At 45.9% G+C, this 11,220-nt stretch overlaps 1 protein-coding gene across 6 annotated transcripts in view; it reads right to left on the reverse strand.

Annotated features, from left to right (window-relative positions):
• The window catches only part of ACTN1 (actinin alpha 1), a 131,653-nt gene that overhangs the window by 14,577 nt on the left and 105,856 nt on the right, over positions 1-11,220 (reverse strand). For all 6 annotated transcript variants that reach the window (XM_019551454.1, XM_019551451.1, XM_019551453.1 and 3 more), the window contains exons 9-14: positions 9,562-9,654; positions 7,813-8,043; positions 6,993-7,140; positions 5,739-5,889; positions 2,949-3,057; positions 1,151-1,291 (exon numbers count right to left, since the gene is read on the reverse strand). In XM_019551454.1, coding sequence (XP_019406999.1) covers positions 1,151-1,291; positions 2,949-3,057; positions 5,739-5,889; positions 6,993-7,140; positions 7,813-8,043; positions 9,562-9,654 — 873 coding nt within the window. The remainder of the gene's footprint in view (positions 1-1,150; positions 1,292-2,948; positions 3,058-5,738; positions 5,890-6,992; positions 7,141-7,812; positions 8,044-9,561; positions 9,655-11,220) is intronic.

Here is an 11,220-nt window from a genome sequence, read left to right on the forward strand (position 1 = left end):
GTGGGAGGGGGGGGTGAGGTTTGAGGGGCAGGAGAAAGGGGGGGCTGCGCTCCTGTCCTTCATGGATGATTGGCTGCAGACAGCCCTCGCAGCCAATCAGCAGTGTGAGGCGGGGCCAATGGGGCCCCTTGGGTAATCAGAGACATGGGAGACCCACCACTGCACCCTTCCCTGAAAATGGCTGCTGCCCCCATAATCTGCATGTGAAATCAGCTGGCAGTTACCTTGAGTTCAGTAGACCTCTAGTTACAGGGCACTGTGGCCTAAAAAGCCAGCAATGTTCCATGCATCACTGGTCACATGCAGTCTCACTGTCAGCTGCCTGCCAGTGACCTACTCTGGAAACTTCCTATCATCCTCACAGAGCTGGCATTGTGACCAATGTATCAGCTGTTATCATGGAGCAAGAAGACCTTGTTCCTCCCATTCAATAAGGATAATCCAAGCAAATACTTGCATTGCCTGTTGTCTTCACAAGCACTCATTCAGCTGGAGTAAGAGAACTTCCATTAAGAACCCAGGAGGGGGCAAGCAGCACCCTTTCAGATCTATGGGTTATGAAGAGCAACCACCAGCTCTTTACAAGTGGCCTTGCAGACAGAGAGGGGCAGCTGAGCTGCAGCCTCCAGTAGGTCCAAGGATGATTGAAGAGTTTGGCTCCCTATAGCAAGCAGGAGAGAATGCCAGTTCACTGATGCTTAGCAATGAAGCACAGAACAGCAGTCCAGATCAGCTGCATCCAATAGTGGGACCAGAGCAGTTCCAACACATCATATCAGAGAGACACAAGGGCTGGAGGAGCTGTGGCACGCAGAACCTGACAGCAGCTCAGGTTAAAGCCTTGCTCATTAGGATGATAATTTGTTATCCTCTTAATTCTCAATCTTTTAAAAGCAATTCCCTTGTCCTAAAAAACCATATTCAGGTCCTTGTGTCCCCCACAATGGCCTGGCTCATATTTGCTTGTACCCACCTTTTCTGAAGGGGAGTGGGAGGAAAGGTCCATTTTTGGCTAAAGTTCATTAGGAAGAAGAAGAAGCACCATAACATTCACCCTGGGAAAAACAACTGTACCTTCCATAGCCTGAGACAGAGTGAACCCTGATCTGTGTGCGCTACAGTGCATCTCTAGGGAAGGATTAGCACATACCTGGATCTCCTCTATGGTGTGAACAATGAAGGTGTCCTGCAGATCCTCCATGGCCCCCTCCATCCAGTTATTGAATGGGGCGGCTCGTTTGGCATATTCCAGGTACAACTGATCAATTGTTTCCAGCAGCTTTTCTGTCCTCTGGGAATTCCCCCCACAACACACAAAAAAAGGGTTAGAGAAAAGTCACCAAACAATACACTCTGCTGCCTGCTGAAGCAGAGACTTTCTCTGATATGTTGACTGTTGCCTGTTCCCCACTGTGTTCTCAGAAGGATGTTACTATTAGATGTGTTCCTGCAATTAGGCAGAGTACTTGAAAGGCTAACTTAAGCACATGCAAATTAAAAATATTTAAGTCAACTCCATGAACCACAGCATTCTATTTTATGGTTATGATGACCTTACAGAAGGGACAATCTTTTCCTTTTTCTCTGGTGCCACTATTTAAGAAAATGATGTTTTTTCAAACAAATCAGTTACAAGATGTAGGAAACTCAAGAGAATGTAAAGGCTTATGCAAAGATGAGGTCCCACACTTAATGGTATTATTGGCCTCAGATATATGGAATATAGAAATCCAGTATGAGTTAACTAAGATGGACACTCCAGCTTTGTAAATGGATTGGATACCTGAGGATGGAAGTCAGTACATGTTGCGGCTGGTTAGGAATCCATACTAAGAATGAAGGCTACGCCTGTATTTATGGCATAGAGTAGCCTTGGAAGTTATCTCCAAGTCAGCTATGTCCAAGTGGCAGCAAACATTTTGAGAGAGGAAGAGGGAAGATAATTGTCTGTGTACATCGTGCCCCTCAACTTCCAAGTTCCTCTTAAGGAGGAACAACAGAAGGTCCAAAATGTATGCTTTACTAGTTGGTCTAGTAATCTCCAAGACATATCATCAAGGAGCTATAGGGTTCCCATCTCCTTTTGGAGTAATGGCTAGGAATGGCAGTGATGATGTCCTGTTCCAAGGGATGCATCAGATCCACATGCTTAGTCTTTTGCCATGGGGGAAGGAAGGAAACAGTGGTAAACTTCACAAAACCATTCAACTCTTACGTCTCTTAGATGTCACATGGGCTTTGGGCTTGCACCATCCCCTTGTGCACTGTGTTACTGGACCTGCACTAAGATTATGAGATCCTTGGGCCAGGAGCAGCATCTCCTAGGATTGCAATGGGCCAAGATCTGTATGTTTTAGGACTTCAGAAACATACAGCTGGCAGGTGTTTGCATCTAGATGTAATCTAAGTTTCAGTCTGACAGCCATCCAGAGAAGAATCTCGGGGAAGCAGTGACCCACAGAGAAGAGAATCCTTATAAACAGGAAGTGAGATAACTGCTTGATTACCATATTAGCATAATACTTTAAAGTGCTGAAAGGCTCCTCTATCAGCCGAACAAGCCCAGCAGAGGCAGCAGTAATGCAGGCTTCCTCTAGAGCCACGTTTCTCAACCTATGGGTCGTAAGACTATACGAAAGGGCCACAAACAAACTTTAAAATTGGATCAACAAACTTTAAACATTTATTCTCCTTTAAAGGAGATGGATACTCATTTTCCTTTGCAGACTGGCAGAGTTCCAGCCTGCAAGCGGCTGTTTGGGGCCCCCTATGCCCCATACACCCACCCCTTGCCTCACACACTGGGAGGCTGGGGCCTGGGGGTGGGGGGGCAGCAGGTCAGGAGTGAGGGGTGCTGGCCATTGATGTTTACAAATGGGTCCTGGTACAAAAAAGGGTGAGAACCACTGCTCTAGACTCTCAGTTTAACTTCAGCGAACACATCTTACCTCCAAGGCCTCTCTACGTTTCTGAGTTAAGGCACCCAGATTATCCCACTGGTCACATATCTTCTGGCACCGGGCATTGACACTTGGGGAGTCGTAATAATCCAGCTCACTAACAAAAGAAAAAGGAAAGAGAAAAGTAAGCAGACACCCAGAGAAGCAATCCGTCAAGAGCTCCCTATCAACCTTAGCGCGAAAGCAGACAAAATGTCCCAAGTCCTATAAAGGAGAATCTTTGGGGGGACCAGTGGTGTTCAGTTCCAGAGTTGTTGCACAATGATACTGTGTATTGATCTCAGAAGAGTGCAACACAGAGATTCTAAAGCAAAAAAAATCACCCAAATACATTGTTTCTCTGTGATCTATTATCAATTAGTGGGGAAGGCTGCCCAGTGAGCAGAGTTGTACAAGTATCCTGGGAAAGAAAAGCAGACTTCCATCTGAACTGGAAGCTGGTAGTTTCTGAGTTTGAAGGCATACCTAATTAACTCCAATAGAGAATATCAGGCTGGCTACAGACCTGCATCTTTATATGTGGAGTGGGGGGCACAAAAAGTCTTCATTAAACATTAAAAATAAGCCTATACTCATTCTAATGGATGCAGGGTGTAAGAAGCACCCTCTGGGCAAGGAGGAACAGCAGGTGTGCACAGGACATTAACACATTTAAAATGACCCAAAATATAAAGTATGGGCTAATGCGCAGTGCCACCTGCACTGCCTCTAATGACCAGAGCATAGCACTCTAAGACAACATCCATTAAGAGCAAGGAGGTGGAGAAGATGCATGCAGCTATGTTGTGGATCAGGATCTTGTACCACTTAGTTCTTTTACTTCTGCGTATAGCAGGAGAGAAAAAGACCTCCATGCAGGAAGGTGAAGGCCGGCTAGGAATCCTCTGGGGGAAGAGGGAGGGCATACAGCTGAGCATCCTTGGAATATTGGAATAACTGATTTGATGACCAACTAAACATGTAAAGGGGCTGAGCAGTTAGTCCTGGAGAGTGAAACCCTCCAGTTTCCCTAAATAAGCCCTGCACAGACAGCAGCAGTGCTGACTTTCTCCAGAGCCCCCAACCAATTTTTCATGCGTGACTCATCAGTACATCTCTAGGAAAGAGGGGAGTCTAGCACACAGCTTATTCAGCATTTCGCTTCTTTGTTGAGAATGCTAACAAAGCAGCCAGTCTCCAGCTCCGAGGGTGGCCTTTGGACAGGCACTGAGCCTGCCGTTCCCTTACACCTTTCAGATGTTCTGAGGTGTGGTACTTTATTCGAGCCCAGAGCCAGGCTTCTCCAATCTTTCCCACTCCTGGCAGGGATTTTACCACTTTGGCTGCTTGGCTAACACACAGGCTCAGTCTGCCTTAGTTTTAATCTCTGCTTTCTGAAACCAAGAACTGCTTTGACACCCCAGGTAAACTCCTGCAGTGGACTTAGGAGCAAATTTTCAAATCTGTGCTGGTGAAAGAGTGAGTCAACAATCTTGGTTTTTGTAAAGAAATACACTCCCCACCACCCCCAGCCTAAATAGAAATACACTCCCCACCACCCCCAGCCTAAATAGCACTGGTGTTAGCTCAGCCCTGGGGCTTGAATTGCAGGTTTTATTCTTTAATAATGAGGACCTGGAGACAGGGCCAAGTTGTGCAGAGCCCCTTGCCAAGTAACACACAGGGCCTCAGCCAGTTCCCTTCTCAAACCACACTGGCCACCTCTTGCCTGCCTACACTGCAGCTTTCACATGCTCCAGCCTCCCCTTTCCAGGAGGCTTCATTTTTCCTTGTAACCCCCATGCCACCCTCACTAGGAAATAGAGCTGACATTAAATTAAGTTTTTCAAGCAAACAGCAGGGGAAGGCAGGGAAGGGAATTCAGCTTCTGCTAGGTCAGACAGGGAAGTGGAGTGTGTTCAGTCTGCTAGGCCAGCTGATTGGTGCAGGGCTCCTGGAAGCCTGGGGCCTTACAAAACTGCTACTGCATGAAATCAAACAGTTCACCTCATACCAACCTGCGATCGACGAATCACTCTCCCCTCCCCAGCAGACTAACCAGGGTTTGATATGTGAGAAGGAGAGAAAAGGATTCCAGGTTGGCCTCTGCGGTGCTGCTGTTAAACTACTGTATTCTTTTGCATACAACATACAACCTTCTCCTCCTCTCCGCCCAAAAACAGCTGCTAAAAATCGGAGTGTGCATTATAAGTGAGGAAATATGGTAATAGCAGTTTCTGATGCTTAAGCTTCTGCTGGGCAAAACTAACTCAAGCAATCCACAGGAAGCAGAACAATAAGCAGGCTTGGGTACTAACTGCTGCTACTCCATTACTTACTACATGGAAAGATGTTTTTTTCTTCATTTTGCCTTTCAAAAACAAAGCCTGTATCTTATTTTAGGGCATGTGTATGCTAGAAAATATGGTAATAAGAGACAAACTATTATTCCTCACCCTGAAAAACTGCAGCAGCTCTCAAACCCCACAAGGGTGGAAGAGGGCAAGGCCGAACAATGAGACAGAATTTCCATCCACTTCTATCTCAGAATCATGCACATTACCCTACCCTCCCACAGTTCATCATCTCTGGTTAGTCAGTGTCCCTGTCTGCACTTCTGTGCCAGCCTACTGGAGAACAGTGTCCTCCCCCTCTAGCAGCGCTGGGGTTGTCCTATATTCCTACATGTTGGACAGGGACAGTATATGATATTGCTGGGCAGAACAGCAAAGCTGATTAATCTCCACAGTTCCCTGTGCTACCCCAGAGGAAAGACTAGGTGCCAGAAGGCTGTCGTACTTGAGTTCTTGTGCAATAGCAGCAATCTGCTCCACACGGTCCTGGTGAGCAGCCAGGTCGCTCTCAAAGGCCTCGTGTTTCTTAAGCAGGGCCTTGATCTCCGACAGAGTAGCTGTTTCATAGTCCTTCTGCTGCAGCATTGCCTCTTTGCCTAAAGAGGGAGCCAAACAACAGAGAAATGAAAGAGGGACCCAAAGCAAATCAATTTGCATCCCTACTCCATGCCAAGGCAGACAGGCTTGCCTTCCCACGAGGCACCCACTACCATGCCAAACACAGCAGTTCTAGCATGCAGAAGCAAGACACACAAGTCTGCAGAACCACACTTCTCAGTCTCAAACCACCACTCCTGGGTGGTAAGTCATAAGCATTAAAGGCACACTGCTCAGCTCAGTCCAGCTTGATCAGGCTCACAGGCCCCCAGACTCAGATTTCCAGCATGGACCCAGAAAAGGCAAGCAGTGCATGAGGCAACACAGTCAGAATGGGCAATATGTTGTGCTTAGAGACCATATATTTTATGGACTGTAACGGTAACCCATGTGACCACAGAATTCCTGGAAGGATAGTGAAGCAGGCAAATTCACAATGGTGTCTTTCAGGCATCATACCAAAGGTTGGTATTTGCCAGAGGCCAGCCAGTAGTTCCCCAGCTCAGAAGATACAGATGCACTGACACTCTTGTTCTTAAAATGGTGGCCATTCTGAGTGTCTGTGTTATTTGGTTGTACAGGGCCTAGGAAGAATGGGGTTCTAATTCTTGCATATATTCCTCTAATGCCCCTGTTTTATAAGTTACTGTTATTTCTTTAGACCTGTATCTCCTCTCAGTATTAATATTTGATATTATTTTTTCCTCTTACAAAGATGAGTGGATTTGGTGCTTGCAGAGGTGCAAATGATGAACAGACATCACTGGTTTGAGCCAGGCCAGAGTGTTGGCTGCAGTGATAAAATTTCCTTCCTCTGACTCTGCCAATCTCACTCCATTTTCACAAACCGCCCTCTTCTACCTCTGCTCCTCTGGATCTGTCCAGTTTAGTGACTGCCAATTGTGCCACACCATACCGTGCAATGGACACCAAGGTATTTTCTTTAATTTGAGATTTAACAATAAAATAACCAACAGCACCCAGGTCTCTTGATGTGAAGGGCTAATACTATAACCCCTTATGAAATCTCTCTCTCTCTCTCTGCCCTCAGATAGGTGACTGTGTTTTCAGAGGCAATGGGAAGTATTAAGATTGGCATTACCATCCGTCCAGGACTCGTGAATAGAAGCTTTCTGCCGGAACTTCTCAGCCAGGTGGTCCAGCCTCTCTAGCCTTCGGATCTCATTCAAAAGCCATTCCTCATAGCCTTTCTCAGCCTGCTCTAGGCCTGCCCATGCGTTGTTTATATCCTATAGTGATGAAGAAGTTACAGCAGCGTGAGGGGAAAGGGACTGGTTCAGAAGATGCGAAAGGTTCTTCAGCATCATGCTCTAAGCATTCGGCCAAGATGGCTATAGATTTCTATTCATCGTTGTGTAGCAACAGGAAACCTAAGTTTGGCTTCAGAAGTCGTGAAATGTAGATTTGGAGAGGGCCAGTGATTTGATAGGCCTGATGTAGCAGGTCAGGATAGAGCAGAAGCATGGAACTCAAGAGAGGTGAACCACTGAACCTGTATTAAGGTATCTAGGAATAAAATGAAGTATAGTGGGAGGCTGTCTCTACCATGCCCCACCCCCCACCTCTTGGTCAGTCCTTCAAATGGAACATCAATAAAAAATTACTTTGTGGGCTCAAAGCAGGTGCACTCAAACTTCACCCACTCACATTTGCCAGGAGCCTGCGGGGGACAGCTTATCTGTATAATTTGAGCAGGGAGCAACTGCTCCCACTTCATTATAGAGGAATAATCTGTGAAGATGACAGGTCTCAAAGAGCTATGTCCTGCAGCATAGTGCATACAGGAACTAGTAGTTTACACTGAAGATGGTCACACTTTGCCCAGCCCTGGGGCTCAAAGAAGTCAATGTTGGTTAGGAATGGAAGGCAGAGGCCTCACGCTCTCAGTATGTCAGACTCACCGAGACCATCTTCCCCTCTGATGGCATGAATGCTGGCCTATTGCTGAGTCGCAGCTTGGTCTGCAAGGTGTTGAAATTGATCTCAAGCTGGCACTTCTCCTGGACCTTGGGGGGTTTGTGCAGGCGGCGGTAGTCCCGGAAATCTTCCAGTTTCTGTTGCATGGCTTGCATGGTATTTTCTGGCGCCCGGTTCTCCAGCCAAGGGATAGTGCGGCGGATCCATTCCAGCAGCTACCAATATCAAAGGTCAGAAGAGCTTCAAATGACTTAAGATTAAGCCCAAATTTAGATTTTGTTAAAATTATGTGCGTCCTCTAAATTTAACAAGGTCTGTCTGCTTTAAGTTGGAAACTGGTTGTTGCCAGCAGGGTTCTGCCAAAGGCAAAGAATTTCAAGCAATGACTGCCAACCAGTTGAAGTAGCATTATGGTGTCTACACTATATATACATTGATATTGAGGAACATAGTTACAATACTGTAATCCTCTATATGCACTTAACTCATAGTTTGGTTCTGTAGTGTCAAGACCAAACTGTTTTCAAATTGTGTGGTATGATTTAAGGACACTGAAAGCCTGACCAGGGAATATTAGCTCCCTTTACTGTCCTGTAATTCATTTGCCTTCCCTGACTCAAAACGCTTAATCTCACACAAACGAAGTTCTGACCTCCAATCCTATTTTTTTTCACGTTACCTTTCTGGAAGTCAGCATGTCTCAGAGAACAGTCTGCATTTATCAACAGCTCCTTAATAGGGAGCTAGCAGAAGGGGCACTGTAAGCAGAATGCCCTGCCTTGTGTAAGCACCAAGAAGCAGGACATGATGACATACATTCCCAAAACAACTCTATTTATTCTGATTTCAATTCAGCATCAGTATTAAAATCTCCCCCCTTGTACTCCAGGTCTTTTGTTGTCTTGTTCCAATCAGCTTTATCTGGCCCCCTGGGGTCTTCAATCTCCCACCTCCACTTATCTACTACTGATGTTTTCTGGTCATGAGTATGGTCATTTCTGTAGTCTCAACACTGTTAATGTGCGAGCCTTCATCTGGCAGTTCTTGTTATCTGGAACAGCCTCCCCACTTGTATCTGAGAGACTCACTCATTCCACCTATTAGTGAACGTTTATTTCCTTTCTTGCCTATCCCTGTAACGTCTTTGGGATACCGTTTGTAAGACTGATGCTATAAGTCATACAATCCTGCACAGCATATCTTAGAAATGCTTGCTTTTTCCTGTAATTTTTGGCAGAAGGCAGTGACACCTTAGAGAGAACTCATTCATTTTGTGATACAGTGATTTCTTTTATTAAAATCTGCAGTCTGCTGCCTATTCTGTTGCAGATTACCATCAAGATAAAGGAGATTATATTTGCCATTGGCATTAACTCAAAGTATTTCATTTTTCCTGACTGGAAGAAAAATTACTTTCTAAAACATGGAACATTAATATTCTAAAGCAGCAGTTGGTAACATTTTTCTGTCAGTGGGCTGAAATGACCCAAATCAGGTCTGAGACAGGCCAACACCGGGACACCACTGCCTCTTCTCCTCACTGCCCAGCTGTGGCATGGCATGTGTGAAGTCATCCACTGCCAAATGCTGCCGAAGCCTCCTAGCTCTGGGTCAGATGTGGCCCACAGGTCAAATGACCCTTCTTCTACAGTATTAGACACTGGATCCTGGGTTTAAATTAAATTCTTCTCTGCATACACTGTTCAGGAATTGACAGCACTATGGACACTTACATCGCTGGCCAGTTTTTCATAGTCTTCCATGAGCTGTTCATTCTCTTGATTGACTGCCAGCACCTTGCAGATACGATTTGCTGCTGTCTCCGCCTGTCAAAGAGGAGAAGAATAGGAGGAAGAAAAGAAGCGTTAAACACCCTATTAACCAAATGTTGTGTTTTAGCTTCTTACATACCTGTGGGAAAGGGTTCTGTCTTCCATCCCTGAATCTAGCAGCTCATCTCTGGTCCAACAGTGTGTCCTGGAAACTTACTGATCCATCTGACTTTCTATTATAACAGATTTTTTCCACTTCAAATAAATACCTCTCTGCACTGCCTAATGTTCAACTGATCCAGCAACCTTACTGTGTTAGTCCCCAGACTCTCAGGCTATCCATATCTGCTCTGGAATTATTCCCATAGATATCTCTAAGGTGTCCCAACCACTCATTACTTATTGAAGGGACACTGATTCTCCCTTTACAAAAAGCACAAAGCAGCTGTCATTCAGATGTGTCCTCCCTTCACAACATAGATGCTCAAAGCTATGAGTTTAATAATTGGGTTCTGATCTCTGGGCACAACTGTGACAGATGTCAAATGTAAGACTTCCTTAAGTGCTTTTATCTCTACAAAAGTGCTGCCTAATTACAGTTAATCCATACACTGGACTCTGGATAAATTTTTAGCTAGTCTCTAAGAGAAAGTTTTATATATCTAAGTAGTTTCTTTTTCCTCACCTTCACTTCTGCTTCAAACAACTATCTTCTAGCTTACCTGTCTTGAGAGCTGAGGCTGAGGATAAGCCAGGAACAGCCTCACTGGCTTGCTTCTGTGTTTGGAGGGTGTGTGGACTTAAATAGGCAGGTATGCTCAGCTGGTCCTCGCTGGAACCTGGAGCTACTGTGGTATAGACAAAGCCCTGGAGTGCAATACTGTCATAAACAGCACGGGCACCTCCCATCTTCAAAAAAGGGAGGAAGGAGGACCCGGGAAACTATAGGCCAGTTAGTCATACCTCAATCCTGAGTAAGCTTTTTGAGAGAATTATCCTGGCACATATCCACGAGGGGCCAGCGGGGGAGGTTATGCTTAGGGGCAACCAACACGGCCTTCCAACCTGATGGCCTTCAATGACCAGGTCACAAAATCCTTACACACAGGGTAGCAGTGGACATAGTCTTTCTGGACTTTAGGAAGGCCTTCAACACTGTCTCTCACCCCATTCTCATTAAAAAACTGGGGGACTGTGGTGTTGACACCTACACAGTCAAATGGGTCACTAACTGGCTGGAGGGTCGTGCTCAGAGAGTGGTGCTGGATGGGTCATTTTCGACCTGGAGAGATGTGGGCAGTGGGGTTCCCCAAGGCTCGGTCCTTGGGCCTGCACTGTTCAACATCTTCATCAGCGGCTTGGACGAGGGGATAAAAAGCACCCTGTTCAAGTTTGCTGATGACACTAAGATGTGGGGGGATGTGGGCATTCTAGATGGGAGGAACAGGCTACAATCGGACCTAGACAGGTTACAGGGGTGGGTGGATGAGAACAGGATAGGTTTCAACACTGACAAGTGCAAGGTGATGCACCTGGAGAGGAAGAACCAGCACCATACCTACAGGCTGGGGAACTCCCTTCTCGTCAGTGCAGAGGCAGAAAAGGATCTTGGAGTCATCA

This window comes from Crocodylus porosus, unplaced genomic scaffold (assembly GCF_001723895.1).
Source record: "Crocodylus porosus isolate Cpor-Errol unplaced genomic scaffold, CroPor_comp1, whole genome shotgun sequence".
NCBI lineage: Eukaryota > Metazoa > Chordata > Crocodylia > Crocodylidae > Crocodylus > Crocodylus porosus.